The 26,284-nt window shown below is 42.8% G+C and overlaps 1 protein-coding gene across 5 annotated transcripts in view; it reads left to right on the top strand.

Annotated features, from left to right (window-relative positions):
• DPP6 (dipeptidyl peptidase like 6) overlaps positions 1-26,284 on the top strand; it is a 546,530-nt gene that overhangs the window by 270,682 nt on the left and 249,564 nt on the right. The window contains exon 1 of one of the 5 annotated variants that reach the window (XM_021543892.3): positions 25,999-26,174. The exons of the other annotated variants lie outside the window; for them this stretch is intronic. Coding sequence (XP_021399567.1) covers positions 26,118-26,174 — 57 coding nt within the window. The 5' untranslated portion in view covers positions 25,999-26,117. Of the gene's footprint in view, positions 1-25,998; positions 26,175-26,284 lie in introns of those variants that run through there. 5 annotated transcript variants of the gene reach the window in all.

Below are 26,284 nucleotides of genomic sequence, written 5' to 3'. Positions count from 1 at the left end.
CAGCAAAGTATCATTAGGACCTGAAGCAATATTTGTTTTATTACCTGTCACAGCTCAGTAGTCAATAACCCAACTGGTCTATGAGATTTATATAGTGACGAGTTTAGCCACAACTAAGCAGAGATATCTCCTAGTGGCCATACGTCATCACTGGGTGCTAATTTCCTCTCTTTAAAAGAGAGAAGATTATGCTGATGAGATTTAAATTAAGAGCACTCAAGCTGAGGTTACAAAAAAAAAGCAAGTGCTGCATTTTTTGCAATTTTATATGTTGAACAACAATCTTGTATTTTTTTTTTAAGGCTCTGTCCCCTTCAGATCATTTGGATATTGGTTAAAATTTACATTTACTTTGCCTGGGGAAAGAGAACGTGCAGTATTGTAGCCAGTTTTTATCTCCACTCTCTGGGGAGGCCAGAATGGTGTCAGGTTTGAGGTTCTCATGAGCCTGGAAAGGTCTCTATGTGCTGAGCTGCCTGGTTCAGAAAGACACTTTTGCTGGCAAGGAGGAGACAATTCTACTTTTAATGTAAAATTTTCGGGTGTTTCCTCCCCTGTTTACATTTCTGGATGTAGATGTATTTTTCAGTGCACTAGGCAAAACTCTGATGCTTGTGAATGGCTGAAGAAAAGGATGCTGGACAGATGTAAGGGGTAATTAAATTTTCTGAGTGGTAATGATGTTTTCCAGGATTCACAGGGCTGAGTCCTTCTCTCTGTAATACTCTGTTAGACAATAAACATTTTAATAATATGCCAGCATTTTTTTTTCTGCTCCACAAATTACTTTTCTTTGGGTTGGGTATTACTGAATTTTGTGCCCAATATAGTAAGATTTCACCTGGGACGTGAAGTGTTAAAGTGTTAGAATAGAAATACTTTAATGCTGTTTTTTCTCTTGGTAGTTCTCCTGCTGCTGAACATATATTTATCCTCTGCATGCAATTTCACTCACAACTTCAAGGCAGCTCCATGGTGTTCCTAAGTACTGCATTTTATAGATTTTCAGCAGTTGTCATTAAACATCTCTCTTGAGGAACAAAAATACCAAAAACATTTACACAAAACATCAAAACCTTGTACTAAAATAATCCATTATAATCCCATTCTTCATTTTTCACAGTCTCTGCAAATTGATTTCATCTAAGATATTACCCAGCTATATTCAAGTTTAGGTCTGGTTTTTTTCATCTGTTTCATTTCCTGTAACTCAAATAATTTTATGAAGTGCAGTATTTTTACTGCAGAAAAATAAAATCTAGTAAATAGTCTGCTGTGTGTTGGGAATCTGGATAATCCATTCTCTACCTCATTGCTTGCTTTTGCTGCCTGATTGTTCAGACACTTGCTCAGCCTTTTCTGATTATTAGCATTTAATTACATACCTGGTGGAGAGGACAGCCAGCCTGTAGCCATGGATGCAGCAGAAATTTATACAGATGGCACATCGAGCTGTTGTACATAGATGTATAAACATTCTGTAGCATAAGTCTACAGAACTACCGAAATATTCACTTATTAAGTATGTGTATAAATATATATATTTATAAATGTCTACATACACACACACATTTTATATATATATATATATATGTATGTATGTATGTATGTATGTGAGGATAAGGGCAGTTACCAAAATCTCCACAGTGGTCTTATCCTTACCTTTGAATACCAAATGTGATTTCTTTCCTGGTGTTTCCTGTGGTACAGTATGTGAGCCCTGGGTAGCTCCAAAGCACTGTTTGAAGCTCTGGCAGGGGTTGATCATCAGCTTTTGTGGCCATGGGAAATCTCTTTGGGCAGTGTCCAGCCCATGATTTGTGGGAGCTCAGCCTGCTCTCCATGGACCTTAACATGATGTGGCAGGTCCAGAATTCTGCTTCTCCAGCAGGGAACAATGTTTTAGAATAGGAATAGGAATTATTTTGCATATTATTGGGTAGGAAAAAACAAAAAAAAACTTTTTTCCCCCAGCCTGTTTTTCATTCTATTTTTTTTTCAAGCAAGAGGTAGTATCTTCCTTGCCTTCTCCTTGCAAAATTGGCACAGGGTACTCCTGCACCCATTGCCTTATGTCTGTAATTATTCAATGCTCGTGTTTTCCTCTATGTGGGTCGCTTCTCACATGGTAATTGCTGATGTAACCTCCTTTACTGATGCTTCACTAGCTCAGAGCCAGTAATGCCTGGCTGCAGGTGGGAAAGAAAACAAGAAACATTGCTCTGTTTGAGGCTTGACACAATCAACTTTTCATAGATACTCCTCTCCTCTGTCTCTTGGTGGTGGAGGGAGCTGTGCTGTCATTAGCAGCCAGCAGGGTGTATTTTGTAAGGGATGTATTTTGTAAGGGATGTATTTTGTAAGGGATGTATTTTTGCAGTGAATTCAACTCCTCTGGTGCCTTATGAGCCTGTCTGCCTCCCCAGCTGCACAAAGTGGGGGAGGCTCTGGGCTGTCTGGGTCAGCAGGAGCCAAACTGCTGGGGAGAATGGAAAAGTGGCAATTATCTCAGCTTTTCCTTTGAAATGTGGGGTGACTTGCCTGGCCTGGGGACACGGGGAGATGAAGTTCTGCACAGAGCCAGGGCAGCAGGAGAGGTGCAAGGAGCTGGAGGGTGTGGGGTGAGAGTGTTGTAGGTAAATGGGCAGAGGGAATGGAGGGAAAATGTTTACATGGAGCTCTGTGATCAAAGAAAAGATTCTGTGTGTTTCACCAAGACTTTTTTTTGCCCTCTGGGCTGTATTACACAACCAGCTGTCAAACAGAGCCTTTTTAAAGAAAACACAGGTAGCTTTTCCTTTTGATGATCAAACGAGATGCATAAAGCTACCCAAAGTACCTGATTAAAACCAAATATCCCTCCTTCCAAATGCCTGAGCTGACAATTGTTTCTAAATGGAAGTTTTGTCCAGCTGTACGCAGGCTTTGCCTGGGAAAAAGAAGCAATTAATAACCCCAGGGAAGCAGAGGAGGATGTGGTGAGTGCAGCAGGGAGCACAAAGCAGAGCAGAACCATTGGTCAGAGAAGGAGAGATGGGCACTCCGAGTGCAAATTAATTAAGCAACAGATTTAATCTGCAGACTAGGGGCATGAAAGAAAACATGTCAGCCTTATTACAATTAAAGTATTTATATTTGTAAATAGGTTGTTCAAATTCACAAATGAAGGAGAGCATAAAAAGCGGCTGTTTTGGAGATAGGAATGGATGTAGGAAGCAACACGTTCACTCACCAGCGTTTTGGGAGTGGCTAGGAAGGGTTTGTGGAGACCAAGTATGATAGTTAAGAAGTGTTAAATGGGAAATGATTCATGTCCTTGTTTGTTAGGAAAGAAAAAAATAGAGGGAAAATATTTTTCTCTAAATATTATCAGAAACAAAGAGTAGAGACGAGCGCTTTGACGCAAATGACCTCTTGCAATAAATTGTGCTGGGCAGCTCTTCATTAGAAAGGCCAAGAGGGTGCTTAGAAGGGTGAAAAATGCCAGTGGGATAACTGCAGCAGGACTCACCTGCTCCAGGGAAGGGCAGGCTGAAGGATGGAACAGAGCAGCACTGCCAGCAGCTTCTCCCTTGTCCTTACCGGGCTGTTGCCTTCAGGAGAAGACAAGGTGACCTGGTTCAAGGGACAGCACGGCAGCCCGGCCTCGCCCGGGCCACCCGGGCCACAGACATGCACAGACACCAACGTGGTGGATGGTCAAATGGCATTTATTACTTTATCTCGTGAGGTTAAATAGTCGAGGGGGACTTTGCTACGTCAAAGGAAGGAGGGAGGGTCTCTAGGGTTAGTAAGGAGTGGAAAACTACTGGGTTAGGTGGGGTTACCTGTCTCGGGGGTAATGGATCAGGTATTACAGGATGAGGGGGAACAGTCTTGCTTTCCATCACATCCCGAAATCTTCTGTTCACCTGTCCCTATCTACCACACTGGGCCACCCAGACCCATCCTCCCAAAGTGAGTTTCTGGCTAGTGGGTGCCTTCCTTCCATGCTGGGTGTCCCAGAGCTGAGATCTTCTCTGATACACCATGGGAGGCTTTCCCCATGACCTTGCTGAGGTGCAGCAGTTCTGTTGGAGCTTACCTTAGGTTGGGGGTGGCTTTGTGTGGTGGAAATTTTTTTTAATTTGTGTTTTTAAAGAAAGGTTTAGAAGGTTTTTTTTTTTTTGTTTGGTTTTAAGGTAGTTTATTTTAAGTTATTTAAAAGATTTTTTTTTTAGCTGCTGCGGGTGGCTCAGCAGCTCAGACAAAGGCACACACATACTTTGATATCTTTTTTGACTCTTGTCTTTTTTTTTTCTCTTTTCTTGCTTAGGGTTGTTGTTATCTTTTACATGGTATATTATGTGTTAAATGTTTATAGTTTTTTTCTGATGCTTATTACTTATATTAAATGATGCTTTTTTATTTTAAACTAATTTGTGAGTGCTAATATCACTAAGAATATGGAGGTAAGGAAGAAGAAAGAGGGAGGACAGGATAGGCCTAAATTTTTCTATCTTAAAACTTTTGACTTTTATGTACAAAATTAAAACTTCCTTGTACAAGATTTAAAACTCCTTTGTATAGTACTCAAAATTCTTTTTAAAATCTGTAATTATTTTTATTATAATATTTAAACTTTTGTGACTTTTTGTTCTTTTTGTAAGGTTGGTAAATCATTCCATTGTTTAAATCTAAAATTACAGTTGTTTTTAGCTGCTTGCTAGGGTTTAAAATGCTTCTGACTTTCACTCAAAACATTTAAAAATGTTTGAGGGACATTTTGAGTTCCAACACCATTCAAGTGTTTATCTTTATTACAGCCCTTGCTGAATTTCCAACCCTTGAAATGAAGATTGGCAGGACACTGATCATCCAATGCCTCAAGGAAGGGATCTGAGGGGAGATGCAATCCTGGAGCAGCTGTGGGTGCATTTGGGGTGTAGAATGCAAGGCTCAGGGCTGCAGGGCTTCTGGCTGTGATGGCTGATGTCTGTGAGAGAAATTTGGGCAGACAACCTACACAATTAATGCATCAGAGAAAACAGGAATGGAAAGGATCTCTAAAGGTCACCTAGATCACCCTTTTGTCTGAAGGCGAGTTTAATTATACCCACACCATTCCTGAGAGATGTTCCATCTCCTCAGCATCTGCCTCCCTAAATTAAGCCATCTGAGTTCTTTCAAGTTTTTCCTCAAATATTATGCATTTTTGGAAAATTGTGAGCCTCTTATGGGGTTTTTCCAGTTGATGTGGGTTCTTCAGCAGCCCAGGGCTGACTGTGGCTGGTGCCCTGCACACAGTCTCTCCAACTGAAGAGAACCACACATTTCCAGTTTTGTTTCATGACTCCATATATGTATTCAGCCTATTCGACTTCCTCAGGCATCAGTTTAATATCTTGAAGAACTCTTATTTGAGTTAAGGGCCTTTTTTTTACTAACTTCTGTCAGGATAAAATAATGGGTCAAGTCTGAATTTGAAAACTTTTAGAAATGGCCTCAATATAAACAACTTTGTGTGGACTGAAAATTACCACAAAGTTTTTGATAAATGGCAGAGTCTCTGTTTACAAGGAAATGCTTAGTGCAGCTGTGTTAGGTCAGGTCTCATTTAGCATCCCCATTTAATGATCCTGAAGAGGGAGTAAACAGTCTGTTAATGAATTTGTGTGTGGTTCTGTATAGGGAGGAACTGCGAGTAATAGGCAGGAAAGAAAAGGACTACAAAGGGACATTATAAACACTCACAGATAATGAAGTTAACTTCATCTCTGCATAACACAAATTAATGTGTTTGGGTGGAAGGGAGGAAGGGAATATATTAAAATAAACTTGGCCTACTTGAGAGCATTTTATGAGAAAAATAGACTTGTGTGCCATGTACCTAAAGGGCACAGGACAAGGGGGGATGGCTTTATGCTGAAGGAGGGTAGGTTGAGATTAGGTATGAAGAAGAAATTCATATTTCTGAAAGTGTTCAAGGCCAGATTGGGTGGGGCTTTAAACAACCTGGCCTAGTGGAAGGTGTCCCTGCCCACGGGCAGGGGGTGTGAAGCCAGATGATCTTTACAGTCCCAACACAAGCCATTGTATGATTCTGTGATTCTGTGTGATATTACTCCCAAAAAGCTGAATGTCTGTTTGGACTGGTCAAGGAACTGCTCAGACATATGTGGGACACAGGAATCTTTCCCCTCTGTTTGACTGCTACTGCTCTGTGTTCTTCACTACCAAGGAGGTGTTTGAATATACACAAAACCTGTGGTGAAGATGAAGGAGGAATGGTTAATGAGCCCAAATTGAAGCATCCTGGAGTGGCTGATTACCCTAAGGGACAGAGCAGCCTATGGGTGTAGGTTTCAGCAGAGAAAACGGTGGTACCAACATGGCAAAAGGGAAAATGTATGAGAAAATGAATTTGAGAATGGAGAAATTGTCACCAGCCATAATGTGTTTGAGCTGATCACATGTGGTGAATAGTTCAGCCTGGTGTTTAGAAAAGTGTGTAGTCTGTAGGGGAAAAATACCAGGGAAAAGCTGAATTTCTGGGAAAGCAGCTTAGAGGATAAGGGGTGACATTCTCATTCTCATTTTAATTTATTTTATCTCCCCTTAATTTTTTTTCTTAGAAGAGTAGCATGGAAGAAAGTTCAACAGGAATGAGAGTGTGGCCCTAAGGGGCTCTGCTGAGAGCAGGTTCCCTCCAGTGTTTCAGCCCCTGAGTCCCCTCTGCAAACAGAGTTGAATTCAAGGATCAGATGTATCAAACCCTCAAAGATCTGGTTGTAAAAACTTGAAGAGTTCTTTTCCAAATTATTTAATCTCTTCCTTTTGTGAGTGTCCCAATGTGCTGGAGGTTTAAATAAAGAAAGTTACTTATCTAAACTAGAATGCACCTAAAACGTATTCCCAAATGCATATTTACATGCATGTGTATAAGGAGATTGAGGGAATGTTTAATTATGACTTTCCTTCAAAAAAACTGCATAGAAAATGGAAAAAGTCATTGAAAAATTAAACTGGGCCTGCTAGACAGTAACTGGCTTATGGGTAAACAGCAGCAACATCCTTAAATATCACAGAAAGAATGTAGGAATGCTGAGGTCAATGAGGGCATTAAGGGACACGAGTAGGAAATGACAAATGTAGCTGTCATTGCAAAAAGCCTCCATGAGTTCTGTGCCATTAGTATCTGGAGAAAAAGCTGAAGGTTATATCAGAGACTAGAATACATTTTCCTGGGGGCAATATGAAATGCTAAAAGGTTTTATGATTATGCCAGAGCAGATAGTTAGGCAATTAGAGATGTTAAAAATTGTCAAGGCATGGGATCCAGATGAGTTACATCTGAGAACTGAGATGGGAGTAGCAAGTGGAATTGAAAGCTTTGGCAGATATTTTTTTGATCCATCTCCAAGGATGGGGTGGTTGGAGAGGATTGGGCAGCATGGCTAATGTAGTTGCTGTGTATAAGCAATGCTCATGAAAAATCCAGTGCCAAAACAACACTTTGGTGACTGATAGAGGATATTTTGCTTGGACTTAGGGAGTTCTTGGCTTATCAATTCACTTGACTTTCTGAAACACGTTATTGAGCCAGGAGACAAATGTCAAACAAAGTCCATAATTTATCTGACTTTTCTGAAAGCATAGCATGCAAAATATCGATCTGCTTAATAAATGCATATCATCTTCTGAAAATTACTAAAAATTAGCTCAGGGAGGACGAATAGTGTCAGTAACACTGCAGATGGATAACACAGACCCAAAGAGCAAGCATACATTGTGCACAATCTATTTGCATCAGGTTAGACACCCTTGTGCAACATTTGTCTTGTTTGGAGCTTTAGACTTAAAATGTAGAGGAAAAAGGGGAAAACCTTGTGTTTCCTTGTGCCAAATTACAGGTACAGTGAGGGGCAGAACCTCCACAAGCCTTTCAAGGCTGTGCAAGTCTTTAGGCTGTATAAATCTTCATGTCCACTGTTGGCAGGGGCTGCCCCTCAGGCACCATTCTGATTCAAAGGAGCTCAGCTCTGTCAGGGGTGAGGATTGGCCTCATAAAGTATTGATGATGGCAAACTAGATTGTTTCCAGCACAGCTGAATGGATGTCAGCAAATATTTGTTAGAAGATGAAGAATGCAGTGTGGTATTTTTAACATTTCTCTCTGTGCTGGCCTCCTTCTCCAAAGAGAATTTCTGCTCCTGGTTGGAGGTGGGAGCTCCCAAAGCAACAGCAATGGGCAGCTGTCCATCCCTTTCCTGTGTGTGATGTTTTCCTTGTCTCATTGCCTTTCAAAGTGATATAGGTCAGTATTAAATGGACCCTGTGTGTCCCTGTGAGGCAGTAGATATGCAAAGGGGCAATCTTTTTTTCCTCCCTTCTTTTCTCTTCATTCTAGGGGTGTCCTCTCTTCTTTTGCAGACTGAAAAAGCAGTAGTAGGTCTCTTTCAGGTGTGATTTTTATCCAAAGTGGAATCTGTCCCATGGTGCAAAACCTCCCAGACATACCTGTGCTGCATCCTACCCTGCCAGACAGCCCTCTTGCACTGACCTAGCAGGAATTAAAATAAGAATTGTAAGCACTCAGCACCTTCAGGGATCCAGCGTTGTGGTAATCTCCTCCTCCAGCATAATCTTCATAGCTGAACCACTGTTAATGTGCTTGCTATTCATCTGCTGTAGCATTTAAATAGTAATTATTAGTGGCATATTCTTTTGGGTGATCAGCCCAAAGCTGCAGTGCAAGAGTGTGACCTTGAGTTTTCCTACAGACAGTGGAAATTAGTTGATAATGGACAAGAGTAATTGCTTGGATGACAGTGCACCTCTGGAGCTGCATCACCACAATACATCACTGAGGCCAGGAGCTTAGCAGGACTCAGGAAAAAAAATGGAATTAACAAAATGCAAACAAGATGTTGAAATGCATTAAAAATGGGACAGAGGATAATACGGAGGGTAATTATAATGTAATTATATAAGTAAGCACTGTGGTTTCACTGGGAATGTTGCAGGCAGGGCTGGACTCAGACGTGTCTGATGAGTATATTTAGAGGCTTAAGTAAATCTTACCCCCTGAAGAATTCTTAAGCAGTGGTGGTATTTAGTTTTGGAAAGGAGACCACAAGGAGGACATCAAAGGTGTCCTGCCAGGAATCCTCAATTTTGGAGCCCTTTTCTCTCACAGTAGAAGAGGATGAAGGAAGGAAATGGGCCTAAACAGAATTATCAGGACATCTTTTCTCTTTCCTCACATGCAAATGGTCATGGTCATTGATGAACAGATGCACAAGAAGCTACAGAGAGGAAGAAACCAGGGTAGCAGAAATTAGGGCAATGAGATTTCCCACCCAGACTCCTGTTAAATAGTTGTCCTAACCTACCCCCTGTGTGTCTAGAAGTCCTGCTGCAAGGCATGATACAGGGAAGAGAAAACAAAAGCTTCTGAAAAAGCAGTAAGTCTCACATTTCTAATATTTGAGTTCAAATTGAATACACAGATGTTATTTTCACACATGGAACTTGTCACAAAAGGAGATAAGAGATTAATTCTCACAGGTTTGGGAGGAATATGGCAACATATCAAAATTAAGAGTACTACTCTTGTTTTGATTAGGAGCAGTACCTTTTAGGAGGGATAGTCAAGCTCCAAAACTTAAATTAAAATTTAAATATTGGGGATGAAGATAAAAGCTAAACTGGAAGCACAACATCCTTCCTGGTTTTTGCACTTCCTGGCATTAATTATGTTTTCTACACATTGAATTTACCCATTTATATTTCTAGTCAGGTCTTCTGTGTACTGTGTTTACATGAACAAAAAGCATTCACAATTATCAGCATAAAAATTAGAAATATATAAAAAGAGCTTTTGGAAGGAATACTAATAACTCAACAGAAGATTTGTGCCTTTGAGCAGGTTTGTGAAGGTATTTTTGTAGTTTAATCTGGCTGATTCTGGCTGTCATAATATAAACTTTATTAAACTGATGATTAACTTGATCCAGTGTAATGTGTTTTGTGGTTTAGATCTTGCTTGCTGCTGTAAATATGCCTTTCATTCAGAAATAACCTCACATATAAGGTGGCTGCACTTGCAGGCTCGAATTTTATGACAACATTTGCCAGACTGATGCACTCAGACCATTTAGTATCACTTTATCACAGATAGCAACAGCACAGCTAACTACAAAAACACAAAAAGCCTTTAAATTTTACATATTGGAAACTAGTTAAAATTCACTTTTAACCAGGGGGTCTTCTTCAAGCTGAGAAGAAAATGTAAAATGTACAATTTCATTACCCTGCATTAAACTTCTGTTTTTCCTTTAGAGTTTCACTAGCTAAATCAGCATGACCAAAATCCTCTTCACTTGCTATTTTTTTTTTTTTCTTGGAACGTGAAAATGGGTAATATTTCCATGATTTTTCCATTCTGTGGTTTTACTGCTGGGACAATATTGTTTCTGTTATGGCTTGTGAGCAGTACTTTGTATTTGTTCTTAAACAGATCTGATGCATGAAATGATGATGTTCCTGTGCTTTCTCAGGCTCTGAAGTTTTAGAGCTGAATACTATCAGGTTTGCTCAATGTTTAGGTGAATAAGCTGCTGCACTGTCAGACCTGAATGTACAAGAAGTAATAATCCATACTAAAAAAAGAAAAATATATCAGCATTTAAAATAAAGAAAATGAATGCTGGTATTTTAAAAGGAAATGTATTTTCAGGCCTCTTTTTCTCTCTCTGGGTTTTGCACTTTGTATTAATGAAGTCAGTCTTTCCCCTTTCTTCAGGAAGGCCAGAAATTGATTTTTTTTCTTCTTTTTTAATGGAATTTAGGCTTCTCACATGCCTCACTGTGTGAAGGCTTTACAGAAATCTCCACACATGAGTCTTTCCTGAAGATTTAGTTGTACCTTCTGGCAACCTCTCCAAACATGCTTGTCTGCCCTATCCTTTATCATAAACACTTCCCCTCTTTGCAGATGTATTTTAGTCCTGAGTAGGGGATCGATTGCTGAAGGGAATCCTGGAAAAACAGGCTGGTGCTATTCCTTAGTGCATGACTAAGGTGGCATCAGGGTTTGCTGTGCCTCACATCACCCCAGCACTGATGGAGTTTCCAGACTGGGGAAAGCAATTATTGCCAGTTTGCCTTGTAAATGTTGAAAGGCATCTGCTGTTCTTCTGAGCTGCCTGGAGAAATGGAAATTGATGCTGATAATAAACATAATTATAAAGAAGGTGTCTGCAAAGACTCCTGATCTGTAAAGGAAAAGTGACATTTTAAGGTCTATGCTGTGGATATAATGAGAATAGGTATTGGCTTTTAAATCATTATACTGAGGCAGGGATGGATGTTTGATAAAGTCTCACTCATTATGAGACACTATATTGCAAAAAGTTTGTGTTGTATCAAAGTTCATGATGACACAAGGGTTTAGATTGGAAATTCTTTATTTCTGTATCTCGTTTCCAAACCTTTCTACATGAAAAGAAACAACAAACCTTGGGATTTGTCCTTTTTTTTTTTTTAATGCAGAAAGGAAAGGTGTCAAAGACCTTCCCTTTGCAGACTCTCCTAACTCCAGTAAGGTTCAAGCCTGGCCTGTCCAGACCATCATCAGGGTTGGGTTGCAAAAGACAAAGAAAAATGAATGTCTGGGTTTGGTGCAAAGGTTCTGGCTTGATGTCCCTGCACAATCTAATCTTGAAAACAGTAATGTCAAAGAGGAACAGAATAAGAACACATTCCATAACATTTGTGCTACCTGATAGCTTATTTGCCAGGTATTTAGAATGAGGTCACAAAATACCAGCTTTTAAATTAGAGACAGCTTGGTGCAAATGGCAGTGATAAAAGAGTCAAGCTGAAAATAATATTAAATAATTACTGTGAAATAAAAGGACGATTTTAAAGTTGTAATTGAGTTTGATGTGTCACAATTATGTTATTGGTAGCAGTTCATGGCTCATCCAATGTTATTATTGCAGAATCAATGTTTTCATTTAATGTTTTCTGGATCGTTGTTGTCATCTGTGGTGCTTAATTGAATAAAACACAAGATTCACTTGGAATAGATGCAGATACAAAGTACTAAATTTCTCAGAGGAAGAATGTTTTCACTTTGTTTAACCCAAAGCATTCGTTTATTTGCAATTATAATTGATACTGGCTTGAGGAGCATTCCTGGAGTACATTAAGCAGGACAGCCATAACAACAGTATTAAATTTATGGCAGATGAGTGTAAATAATGCAGTATTAACTGTAATGGATTCTGGACTATAAATACACCACCACATCCCACTGGGTAGGATCAGGAGTCTTATTCATGAATGACTTTCGATGTGCATTGTGTGAAAGGAAATAAGCCCTGGACTTTGAATTGCCTCTTGATACTTAGCACAGAGTTGCACATTTTGGTAATTCTGAGTTGCAGGGTAAATACCAGGTCTCAGCCTCCAGTAAGGTTGTGGTCTTGGTGTCCAAGCCCAGCACTGAAAGTGGAAACAGAACTCTGAGTTTGGTGGAGGTTCCATCAAATCCCACCTGCCAATGAGCTTCCCCTGTGCAGTGAACTGCACATTTTAAATCCTTGCTCAAAGTGAGGTGCAACATCACCAAAAGCTACTGAATGTGAATCATTCAATCTTTCTGTATGCAGGAAGGGTACAGAGATGTAATGCTGCACACATGGAAAGAATGCCTCAGAAGTGAGTACTGGAGAAAAAAAAATCTGTCCTGTGTGGAGAGAGAAAGTCACTGATAGTTAAAATAGTCTGTTCAGGAACAGGCAGCAGAGTATTCTTGTTGGGACTGTAAGGTATTTTCTGCAGGGTCTGTTACCCTGTTGAAAACTCCTCTAGCCCAAAGCACAGAGAGCCCTCAGCTGTGCAGCTCCTTGGCTATTGTAATACAAATACTGAATTAAAAGAAAAAGGTTATTTTTCATTTAATTTCATTATAATGAATTATAATGATCCTATATGGTAGCTGTATTGATTGTATGAAACTATTCTACAGGACTATTCTATGAAGAAATACTTTTTTGGTTTTGACTTCAGCACACAAAAAATGGGTGTTCATTTTTACTGTGTTGGGATTGCACTTTCTCTGACTATGTAAGGAGGCTTCAAAATTAATGTGCCTTGCACTTACAGCCACTTAGAGCCACTTCATAGAGCCAGAGTAACATCAAGGAGCTTCAGTGCCTGGAAGAAGATGTACAGGATTTTGCCAGGGTGGAATCTCTATCAGATTTCTATGCAATCAATTATCTCTGATTATAGACATTTAAACCTCATTTACAGTGCAAAATCTGATGAATATACTTAAGTTTCTGAATTAAAAAAAAAAAGTATTCATCCCAAACAAATTAACTACCTCTTTTCCTCCTGGAAGGGAAGTCAAAGTGAAATGATGTTCTGGTATCACATTCCACAATTCATTGTGAGCTCTACTCTTTCAGCAAAGGCCTACCTGCATCATAGGGGCTTATTTTACCATCTGTGTTTGCCTAAACTTCTGTTAACAAACTATATTGTTATTGGGGAGAAAATTAAATCTTTAGAGCAGGTTTCTCTAAGGCAGCTGTCTGAATCCTCTGTGTTGCTGGAGAATGTGTCTGTGTCAATGAATGTGAGACTGCAGAGTTTATTTAACAGTGAGATACAAAAGGGTTTATTTTATTACAATTCATGCCATCCTAATGGACCACTTGATAAGAAAGTATTAAAACATAGTGCTGGATGGACTGTCAGTGAATATTTTATTTGCCTTCTACCACTACCACATAGATGAACCAACAATCTCAGGCTGGTACTCAGTGGTTAAGATGAGCTGTTTAATCAGGCCTGGGGCATCCTGCTGCCAATATTATCTAAAGTGAAATCAGTTGAAGGAAAACACCAATTGAAAGCATCATTGCAAGACTGTAACTGCTATTTTTGTAGCTTTTAATCACATGCAGCCTGTCTCTGGCTTCTATGAGGGGTGGGGAGGGGGGGGGGAAGTTAGAAATAGATTTATCTATTTTGGAAAGCTTGTCTCTTAATTTCTTCATTTCTGGACATAATTAAAAGCCTGATCTGTTGCTTAGAGTTTTCTCATGTACTTTGACATTTCTTTGACTTCTGGAAGGGGTGAGGTGATCAGTCCAGCTACTTCTGAAGAATGATGTCTCTGAAAGCTTTGTACAAGAGTTTTTCTTTCACGCTGAGCTCAGATACATTGCCCATCAATCTCTTACATTTTCTGCTCATATTAATCCTCTCAGAGTAGCTACTGCTTGTTCTGGTGTCACCAAACTGCAGCTCAAGGTGAGAATTAGTTAACTTGGTGCTCTGGATTGCTTGGATTGCTCCATAAGGCAGATGGAATTTTCTTTCTTTTGTGGTTTTTCTTTTTTTTTTTTTTTTTTTTTCCTGCTGGCCAGCTTCTATTTCCATTATTTCAGGCTCTTGCAGATTAAGCCTCTAAACGTCCCATCCTGCAGTCACTTCCCACACCAGCAGAAGTCTTGATCTACAGAGATGAACAATAGAAATGAAAAGACTTCTGATTCCATGAATAAATATAAGCCCTAAGCTGCCTTATTATCCCTGGAAAATATGTCCAAAAAGATGTCTTTGGGTAATATTTGCAATAAAAGGCTGATAGTGTTCTGAAATCTGCCCCTTGTTGTTTCAAAAATTCTGATTTGCTCCACAGAGAATGCAGTGATGGAGGATGCAACATTTTTGTAGCATAAGTTCATGCACAAATGTGAAACTTTGTGAGTTTTCCAGAGGTAACACATTGCAGATACTGCACAGGTAGAGCTGGGCACTGGCTTTTCAGGACACACTGTTTACAGCAAAGCCTGACCTGAGCACATGGCATTGATCTACTGCCCACCCTGAATCTCCTCTTGTAACCAGGGTAGGATAACAGCAAGCTGCAAGAGGAGTGGGCTCCGTTTTTGGCTCTTTGTGGACTTTGGTGCTGTATTACAGCATATGCAGGCAGTCACATGCACCACCTGTATCTGATTTTTATGTGTGTACATATGATGGGCATATTTCATATGTACAGTCACATGAAATTTGAGAGGTGTGTAAAGGAGACATGCATAATTACCTGTGACAAGAAAATGGCTCACTCTGGTTTACTCTCTCACACTCCAGCTCACATTTCATACTTGTGTGATTTCCTAAGGATTTTATATTCAGGGTGAAAAGTCCACATTCCTGCACAGCTTTGTGTAACCATGTTATGGAACTTTCTGTTAGTCTCGAAATATCTCAACTTCCCTTCTTTGTACTATTTTCTAAACTAAATAAAATCACAGATTTTTTTATTTATTTTTTTTTTTTTTGTGCAAGAATTCAGAGGTTCACAGCTGTAGGCTACTTTGAAATGTTTGTGTCATTATTTCTACTTTGCTGTCTTCAGAATACAGTAAAATCGAAAGGTCAGAGCCACAAAATCAAAAAATAATGTAGGGAAAACAGTGCTGGAAACAAGCTCACTAGTGAGTGTTTTAGAAAGGATACATTCCTTGTTTTGGGTTGGGTGTGGGAAGTTATGATTAAGTACATCAGAGTACCTGTGCAATGTTTTGGGGAGGCTGTACTGTATTTTATTCATATTCATAAAAATGCATGAAGCTCTTTAAACCAGGTTGGGGCAATCTCAAAGTAATACTTGTGGCAGCAGCTCTCTGGCCACAGAGAGCAGGCACAGACTTTCCCAGGCATTTTCCCTGGGAAGGCTGTGAGAAAATCAGAGAAAGGATAACAATTCTTATCTGCACTTGCTGCACCTGCTGTTGTGCACATGTGGAATGTGTCATGGAGATTTGTTTACCAAAGGGTGATTTCTTAATTGGACAGTGGATGGTTTTTGGATGGACTGACCAATTAGGTCAAAGCTGGATTGGATGGGCTGTAAGGGTTTCTTAATAAATATGGTATAATATAGGATAGGATGATAATAAAGCAATTGATCAGCCTTCTGCAATCATGGAGTCAATGCTAATTATTACCTGGCTGGGGATCTGTGTGACAAAACACTGAGCCACAGTGTGTTAAACAGAGGTCCTCAGTCCCTCAGTGAAGGTTGCTCAGCACCCCTAGGACCCTGCAGCAGCACTCAGCATCCAGAGCCATTCCCTGTGCCTCAGCCTGGCTGTCACACCCCAAAGGAACAAACACCTCAGATGGGAAGGCACAGGGAGCAGTCTTGGCAAGAGACTTTTTCATGCTCCCTGTACATCCCATCTCTGCTGCTGCTGCTCTTGTGCCACTGAATTACAGCCTTTTAAAGACTCATCCCTGTTTCCAGTAGGGACAGTGTGGGCAAGGTTGAGGCACCCTTTGTCATTTCAAGTGGTGTTGTGGGGTTTCACTCCCCTCTGCCTGCAGGAGATCAGGGGCTGTGAATCTGCCCCTGCTCCAGCCCCACCTGAGCACCCAGGGTGGCATTGCTGAATACCTGATAAGTCTCTGCAATTAATGAACATTATCAATGCTAAATAAAGTATGTCTTATCCCCTTTTGCTGTGCCCAGAGCCCTGCTGTTGTCCTCTAAGATGTATAGGATATATAGATGTTATATAGCTCTTCTGCACTAATTTTCTTGTGCTACATGTAGATCAAATAAATACATGAGAACAGGACTCCACCACCACATTACTTGAGTTATTTATCTTATTTAGGTTTTTATGTACTGTATATGTTTGTACATCATGCTGTAAGGTTTTCACTTTTTTTATTGTGTCATCTGGCTACAGGTGAGTTGGGAATCTGGTTTGGTGCAGTATCCTCAGAGCTGAAGAGTTCCTCTCTGAGGCAGTTAATCCAATGACATAGTACTAGAATGCTTATGAAAATGAAAGCTCTCCAAGGTGGTACAAATAGCACATCAAAACTGCTGGTCAGTTTAAAAAAAAAAATTGGAGCAAGGCATTGTTCTGGTTTCTGTTTGCTACATCACAACAGAATCAGCTCTTAGGGCTACAGTAGTAACAAGCCAATTCTGTTCACCTTTTTTATTTTAGTAAACACACACTTTCACCTCTGTGTTGGGGTTCTCAGTAGACCTCTCCAGTTGGCCCATTTTCCATAAATTGCATTTCCACTAGAGGACATTCAGCATACCAGTGCCACGTTCTGTGTGTCCTGTGGGACAAGTCCCTGTGGTGTGAGGTGAGTTCAGGGGGTACTGAGGCACACGGGGAGCTTGAGTGAGGTGAATGAATCCATGCATTACTTGTTTTATCTGCTCAATGGAGTTTTGCCCAAGTGTTGTTTTCTGCCTCTTCTTTCCACTTTCAGACTTGAGAACACGAATCTGAAAACATTGTGGGTTTGCCTTCTCCAAAAATAAAGACATGAAGCAGACAGGGAGGGCTTTGGGTCCCTTTGTGCCTCTGTTAGAGAAGACAAGTGTTGGCAGTGTTTTCATTGTTCAGACTCTTTGAGAAGGTTATTTTAGGTTGGAGGAAAAGCTTATCTACCACACAGCTAGCAGGAATGCAACAACATATGCTTACCACAACAGATTTAATCCCGAGAAGTCTAGAAACACTTTAATAAAAAACACACCAGCATACAAATCCTCACAGCCATCACAGTCCCCACCAGAAACTGAGGCCAATGTTCACCACAACCCTTCCAGCCCCTGTGAGCCTGCTGGGGAGGCAATGAACACAAACAGCAGTGCAGGTGGCACAGGTGACATCTCTGCCCCTCTTGGTGTTGTTTGGGAATGGTTGAGAGAAGTTATGAGGCTAACATGGTGTTCAGTGGTCACCACTTTTCAGGGCCCAGTGGTCACACCCTCAGCTACAGGTGATAGCAGACCTGAGGAGATCCTCTCCAAATGCCCAGAGGTGGGCTCAGCCTGCCCAGCCTGCAGCATCCAAGTGTTTTATGTTCAGAAACTGAGATTGTTTGGTCTTTATGCCTCCATCACCTGTGAGACTTCAGAGGCTGTCATGGCATAACTTTCAAGTCTGAGATATCTTAAGGATAAATGTATGTTTTACGCATCCATTTAACAGTGTCATTATTTTGCATACCCTCACTATTAAAAATGTGTGGCTTGTGTTGTGAGTTCAGGTATTTTTTGCCTTTTATTTTTTTTTTTTTTTTGTTAAAGCTAATATAAAAGTAAATGAAAAATAACAACCATTGTGATGAAAAGTGTACTTCATAAAACAAATGCTTAAAAAGCCACTTGCTCCAGCTGCAGCTTTTATGTATAAGGATCTCTCAGGCAATGTATGTGCTTACATAAGAAATCTTTCACAACATTTACATTTAAACCAGTCATCATCTTATATGCAGATCATTTATTCATCCTATAAATCACTTTGGAGCTAAAAATGAAGATGAGGCTCTCTTTTTCAAGCAGTAGGCTGCTAAACAGCCTAATATGTTTGCAGCTGTTGTGAACATGGGGATTCTCTGCTTGACAGTGATTTGGGGGGGATATTTTCTCATCCCTGGTGATGGCCTTACATTTTCTGACCTGGATATTTCAGTTCCAAAACAGGGAAGGGAAGGGAAGGGAAGGGAAGGGAAGGGAAGGGAAGGGAAGGGAAGGGAAGGGAAGGGAAGGGAAGGGAAGGGAAGGGAAGGGAAGGGAAGGGAAGGGAAGGGAAGGGAAGGGAAGGGAAGGGAAGGGAAGGGAAGGGAAGGGAAGGAAAGGAAAGGAAAGGAAAGGAAAGGAAAGGAAAGGAAAGGAAAGGAAAGGAAAGGAAAGGAAAGGAAAGGAAAGGAAAGGAAAGGAAAGGAAAGAATTCTTCCATTCCTAGAACAACAGTTAAAAAGAATACATACTGAGTCAATAAGGAAGGAATTGAGATGCTACCTAGAAATAACCAGGAGCTATGGGGGGGAAATGTCAGTGAATATTGATCCCTAAGAGCACAGGGAGAAGGAACACTAAGCCAGACTGTGAGGAGGCAAACTTTGCAAAAGCAATTTGGAGACCATTCACAGCTGGCACTGAAGTTGGGGGCTCAGAAGTCTCTCTCACATGGATAAACAAGTGAGAAAGAAGCATCTGTTGTATTTCAGCTGCCAAGGTCACACCAGCAGGAGCAGACAGAGGGGCAGAGAAAAGCCAGTGACAGGGTCTGCATTCCTTACAGGGATAACACAGCGTCACACAGTTGTGTCACTGCTCATCCCCTGCCTTTGAGACTGGGATGATGTATTAAAATATATACACTGACTCAAAAAATAACCCCACAGTGGATTCAAAGTAATGTTTTTGAGCAATAACTACTTCAATAGAAAATTCTGACTGTCACACTTGATCTTTAGGGCAGGCAAACCAAAGTGGGTGCAGAATCCAGAAGTAAGAAGAGCACAAGTACCTGCCTGCTGTGTTCCCTAGAGACACACTCCAGTTCAGGCAGGAAAGTGCTATGCAAAACAGCTCTAGCTGTGCATGAAAGAGCAGACTCCTTCACAGCTTGCATGCCCATGATGTCTTATTTGTTTACCATGAACTGTGGGGTCCTGGAACTCGGAGCAGCAGCGAGAAATGTGAAGCAGCAGAACACAGTGCTTCAAATCAACCTATTATAATAAATTTAAACCACCTTCTCCTGCTCAAGATAAAAAAACAAATAATAAAAGCAACTTAGGCTTTGGTAATGGACAAATAATAACAACACCACAGGACTGTTATGCAGACACAGAAGTCGTTCTTGCAATGCCCATTGTCTCAGTGTCCCCTGCTGCCACACACCTGCTGTCTCAGATAGCAGGAGTTCTCATACTTGTGGGAACATTTTGAAGTGTATCCCCTGTAGGAACAGATATTCATGCAAATGACTAATTAATGGCATTGACTGAATAAACTGGATTTGATCTGTTAAATGAAAATAGCACACCAGATTGCTTTCTTAATGATTTTGGTCATGCTTTCTTAATGATTTTGGTCATGCGTAATGGAAATGTGATGTATTTTTAACTGTAACTATATTCATAATCTGATATTGCCTCTAGTCCTTTCACAGAACCTTTGAAATCTGGAAAATCATCCATCTGAGTGGATCTCCAAGACAGAGAGATCCTCAGTGGAGCCTCTGAAAATTCCTCTGGACATAAAGACTCTCCCATGACTAACCCTTGGTAGAACCAACATGTTGGAGACAACCAGAGAGGGGCAACAGTAGCAGGGCTGATGCAAGATAAAGCTAATTAGTGCATATCCTTAATGGCCAAAGATTTTCCTTTGTTTTAAAATAAAATTAGTGTTGGGATGCCCACTGGCAACCTGAGAAATCTTGCCAAAGCTAGGGATTAACTTGGAGCAAGAGTGGTTTTTTGGTCTTCTAATAGGAACTATTATGAGAAGCAGTGCAGGGGATGGTGTGTAGGCAATAGAGATGTTCTGCAGCCTTTGTAGGAGTAGGGCTGATGTCAGCTGATCTCCCACTAAGTGTTTCCAATTCCAAATTCCAACTGGGGACATTGCTGTGCAATAATGTGATATTAGTGTTGTCACATTCTTGGAGAGGGGCAGGGCACAAACTGTGCTTTCTGAACAAAACAAAATTAAATTCTCCCTCTCCAAAGCTCATTCAGATGAGCACAGAACAGAAATCTCCAGAATGAAGAGCCAGAATGGCTGCCTGCTTCTGAAGCATCAAAAGCATAAACTCCTGTAAAAAGATCTTCTAACCATGCAGCCCTCGTGGGTTTACAGCTTTCTGTTCTTTGGCATCTTCTGCATGAGGAGCCCTTGACCTCCAGAGGGACCTGCAGAGGAGGCTCAGACCTGAGCCATGCAGGTCCAGCAGGAGAGGGGCTGTGCCACTGCTTTTTGTGGGGATGAGATGCTGGCACTGGGACTGAGGAGGGGTAGCTGGTCACCAGCACGCCCTGGCACATCTTGGGACCACAGATACCTTTATTTTCATGGACCCTTCCCTCTTGTTCCTCTTTGAATTTCTCTATAAAAAATTGGAATGGTGGTGCAATAGGGCATCAAAGGTATTTTATCACTCTTGGAGGTTGAGTAGATTTATCTTTTCTGGAGCATGCTGCTGGTCTTAGAAGAGCATTGTTCAGGGAGACCTTCTCACACCATTGCTGCAGGAACTGCCAGCCTTGTGTCCCCACCTTGGAAAGCAGCATCAACACACACTGAGCACTGCTCCCTTTGCACCCTCTGGTCCCACCTTTCAATGGCTGAATGCTAAAATCCATGGCTGCAATGTTTTTAAAATTTATATCACCTTTCTCATAGTGGATGCCTGTGTTGGCAGAGTCTGTCTCTCTTCCCGAGTTGTCTTTAAAATGTCTACTACCTGTAGAACTGTCCTAAAAACCTGTAGCCCTTACACCTTTTCCTTTGTAACATACCTCTGAGTAGATTTTTCTCTTGCCATGAGCTTCCCTGAGCATCGTGTCCTTCCTGAACTGAGAGCAAATCAGCCAAACCAGTGGGTACTGTCAGCAAGTGTGAATCTCAGAGGGGCTGGATGTACAAAACCACATTGTGTGGTGTGTTCTGCTGAAGGTAACACATTACTGTACCCCAAATACTAATGATATTAATGGCTTAGACACCCCCCCCCCCCCCCCCCCCAAATTTCAGATATGTAACTCTCCATGGGATCTGGTCATTATCTGGAGAAAGGAGTACATTAGCAGACGGATCAAATGTATGGTTAATCAAGTAGAATTAATTTCTACCCACTGGCTTCAACCTCCTAGGCGTGGCAATGAAAGGGGAATAAATAACCCAGTGTGGTACAGGAAAAACCTCAGGTTTCAGTGGAGCAGAAGGGTTCTGCACCCAATAACTGCACCTGCTGCTGCTGGCTTATCACTGCTCTCAGTCTGTGCTCCCTGGGACAGATGTGTGCAGCTGGAGGGCTCACTGTGAGTGCAGGCTGCTGGTGGATCTGGCCTTTGCAACACACAGGGAATAGGAATGCTCTGTCCTGACTCCTCAGAGCCCTTGCTACTTCCCACAAAGGAGCTGCTCTGTATCCAGACACCTCTACTGCCAGGGAAGGGCAGAATCAAGGATGGCCTTGTACCCTGATCTGCTTAAAAATATTTGGGAGCAGTAACAAGCTGCTCCTTTTGCTATCATATATTGCTGTAATGCTTCATCATGAAAAAGGTTGCTGTGCTTTAGCTCCTAGGAGTTCACAAGTCTTTGTGGTGATGACAGTTTGAGCTTTTGTTCCACCTTATCCTCCAGAGCCACTGGAACATTAATTCCTCTGCAGTGTTCAAGGTTTTCAACAATCTTTGAGCAGGAAGAAGCTTTGTGGTGACTTTGTGAACTCCAAGGAGAATTTTAAGAATGATCCCAGACCACAATCTTGTTCCTGCCAGTCTCGGGAGAATGAAGCACTTTCCCTCTAACAGAAAATGCTCCAGGACATGTGTGACTAATTTGTTACAAGGTAATTAAAAATTATCTGTATTACTGCAGTGCTGCATGATTTTGTTTAAACAAGCATTCTGGGTGAAGATGAGTTGAGAAGCTGGAACAGCTTCTTTCATCTGTTGTTGGTTCCTCTCCTGATGGGAGGGAGTTGGCTCTGTCCTGCTGTGGGGCCTGAGGAGGTAATTGCTGTCAAGCACTCATTGTAGCTGGCATTTAGAACGTGCATCTTGGTTAATGAGGAGAGCTGTCTGTGCTCAGAGTGGGCTCCTGAGCTGTCCCGGTGGTGGCACAGTGCAGACCACATGGATTGATGGAGGATGCTCATGATAGAGATGCAGTTTGTGTGGGCAGGGAGTGAGTCTGGAGATTGACACCTTCCCATGGCATGGGCAGGGAGTGGAGACAAAGATGTTTCAGGTGTGGGTAGTAGAGGTTGAACAGCCTGTTTTGTATTTGACCCTGGCAGGGAGGAACAACCTGCTCTCTGTATCCTTGTGGTCAGCTGGGATGCTGTGGAGGGGGATGGATGGGAAGGTTGTTCTCCAGGGTCCTTGTCTGTCAGGGCTTCTGCCATGCCCCACATGGGGGTGTCTGGGACCCATCCTTCTGCCTGCTGGCTTTGGCAGCTACAATTCTTGTCCTTTGGTAGGGCTGTGTTAATCTTTCATCAGTGGTGCCTCAGCCAAGCAATGGCGTTGGTGCCCTAACACGGCTCAGAGGTCAGGAGGGACAGCCTCACCCTGCTGATGTGTGAGGAGATTATTCTCTGCCCGTGACTGACAAGCACTTCTGAATGGCAGTGGCCACTGTTCCTCCTCCAGTGTCCCCCCAGGAGGTGTTGGGCAACCTCAGAACCCCTTTGATCCAGGCAGGAGGGTGACAGAGAGCTTGAGGATGTCACTGCCCCTGCTGCCACATCCTCAGGCAGTGAGCAGCTGGTGGACATCTGAGGGGATGGGACAACCTGCCCTGCTCAGGGGTGACAAGGAGGTACAGCCAGGCAGGGAGATCAGAAACACCGGGGAGGCTGTGCCAAGCACTGGGAGATGCAGCCAGAGCAGCAGCCTCCTAATGCCTCCATGTAATGAGGCTCAGCCACATGCATTTGCATAGCTCACTGCTGGACTAATTAGTACAATTAACTTCTTACGTGTCCAACAACAAGCTTAGTGGGAAAAAAAATCTACATTGTAAGGGAGAGTGGCCATTTCCAGAACAACAATGAAAACCGTGTCTTAAGTTGTTAACTGTGAAAGAATTGAATCTGCAGGGAGAGGGCATGCAGTGCAATTAAGTTTAGGGATTTCCAGTGTAGGTGCAGAGAGGATAGGGACACAGTGAATGGCCCATGTTTTAAAAAGGGATCTGTTTTGCAGAAATTTCCAGCATGTACAGTGGGGGAGTGAAAATAAAAAACAACCAACTAAACAACAAAAACTCCCCAAAACCAACACACCAATTTCAAATACTGTTTTGTTTTATTTGACTTCCTCTTGGAAAGAAAAATAGCAGAAATGTGGAGTAAAGCAAACCTTCATTACCACTCACAACAGGTAGAAAAGTAGACCAAGCCAGTTGGAAAATTCAGACTGATCCACTTATATAAAACCTTGAAAACAATTCTGTTCTGATGGCTGGGGGAAAATGTATGAACAATAGCCTCACAGTAAACATTTAGAAAATACTGTGACTTAAACTATGGGGACTAAAGAGATGCAATTGCAATGTAAACTAGGATTGTGTCAGAGTATAATCCAGCAAGAAATCAACAAAGGCAAGATTTGAATGCAAATTGTTGTTTCTTGTTAGAGAGGTGCTGTTCACTTATTTTTTTTAATTAGCTGTTGCCTGGGTTGTGGCATCTGAGAAAAGGCAAGGTTGTCCAGTTTACTACCAGAACAATTCCATGTTGCAGATCTTTGATGTCATGGTTCCTATGAACTCCAGTAAATGTAATGGTGAAAATGCAGAAACAGTTAGGGAGTCTGAGTGGTGTCTTTAGGAAAACTTGGCCTGCCGTTGATCTGTTCCTGAACCAAGGATCAAAATTATCCCAGGTGTAAGGAGACATTGACTGCAGGGGTGGTGGTGAATGTGACCTTGTATAAAAAATCCGTGCTGTAAAATTGAGGCTCAAACGAGGCATAATCACTTCCCTGTGAGATAAACACTGTGATGTTCCCTTTCCTTAGCAGGCTGAGATCCCAGTATCACGTGAGTGAGAGAACATTTAGCTTTACACAGCCCTGAGGACAGCTCTGGGCTCCATCCCGGCTGTGCTGGGTAGGAGGTGAAGATGGGAGAAGCAGCGAACGTGACATTTTCGTGTCACCAGGTGCTGGGGTGAGTGAGGGCTCGCATCAGTCCCAAGCCAACACTGAACAGCGCTGCTCTAAGTTCTGCCCGCTGACTGAGGGCTCCTTCCCGGAGCGTGGCTCTCTCTGCGCCTCTTGCTCAGGCGCATCCCGTGTCACCCCGTGCCGACAGCGAGCTGGGCTCGGAAGGCTCCTGTGACAGCTCCGATGTGTCGGAGGGATCTCTGTCATGGCACAGAAGCTGCAGGGAGCGAGCTACAGCAGCGCGGAGCGGAGCAGGGAACGCGTGCCCGTGTGTCACCCCGCAACGTGACCTCCGTGGCAGCCAGCGCAGCAGCCACGCACGGTGCCCCCGTCACACCGGGGGCTGGGGGGGATGGAGGAGGATGGAGGAGGATGGGGGCCGCGTTTCACCCTTGAGGGGCAGCTCCCCGGAGCGTCTGGGAACCGCTTCCCTGGCAGCGCTGCATCCTCCCGAGCGGGCTGGCAGCGGGGCAGCGGCTGCCCCTGGCACAGCTCAGCCTCGGAGGGGCACCGAGGGCACCGCAGCCTCCGCCAGCTGCGGGAGGGCGACAGCGCGCCTGGCACGAACCCGCGTGTGCGCGGACGCGGCCCCGCGGGGATGCGGGACGGGGATGCGGGACGGGGACGGAGATGGGGGACGGGGATGCGGAACGAGGATGGGGACGGGGATGGGGATGTGGGATGGGGATGCGGGACGGGGTTGCGGGACGGGGATGGGGATGTGGGATGGGGATGCGGGACAGGGATGGAGATGGGGATGTGGGATGGGGATGCGGGACGGGGCAGCAGCCCCGCGGGGATGCGGGACCGGGATGCGGGATGGGGCAGGGACCCCGCGGGATGCGGGATGGACATGCTGGACGGGGGATGATGGAGAGGTGCCGGCCGTGCGCGCCCCGGAGCCGCGCAGCGAGCCCAGGCTGCCGGTGCATGCGCAAGGCGCGGGCGGCCGCCGTGGAGGTGGGGAGGGAGCAGGACCACATCGCTGCCTCCGGCTCCGAGCTGCCAGTTGCTGGTTGCCAAGCAGTTATCATTGTTTCTGTGACGATTGCAGAGGCTGTTGCTAATTGAAGAAGCCCCCACAGCATCCTTCTCTCTGCTCCTGCTTCTGCTTTTATTTTAGAGGCTCAAGGGGGAAGACAGCCAGACTAGTGCTTTTTTACATTGCATTTTTATTTAATTCTTTTTGTGGGGGTGGGAAATTTCTCAGCTGGTGATTAAGTGATGGACTAGTTACTCATCCGTATCCCTTTAGTCTTTGTGTGTGTGTGTGTGTGTGTGCGTGTATGTCTGAACACACAGACGAGCTTACACACACACACACACACACAGAGTAAAATCCTGTTTGCCACTGCAGTGGGCACAAATAGGTGAGCATGACTACAGCCAAGGAGCAAAATGCATCAGGGAAACAAGTCCAACAGCAAGACCAGGTAATGCTTATTTTTCCTCAATTTCAAAGAGATACAGATTTGCAATGTGTGGCTTTGTGTTTCTTGTATGATTATTATGATTTTTTAAAAAATCTTTTTGGTGTGTGCTC

Source organism: Lonchura striata, chromosome 1 (assembly GCF_046129695.1).
Source record: "Lonchura striata isolate bLonStr1 chromosome 1, bLonStr1.mat, whole genome shotgun sequence".
In the NCBI taxonomy this organism is placed as follows: Eukaryota; Metazoa; Chordata; class Aves; order Passeriformes; family Estrildidae; genus Lonchura; species Lonchura striata.
The sequence above is the reverse complement of the archived record's forward strand: the minus strand, read 5'-3'. Positions and strand labels throughout refer to the sequence as shown.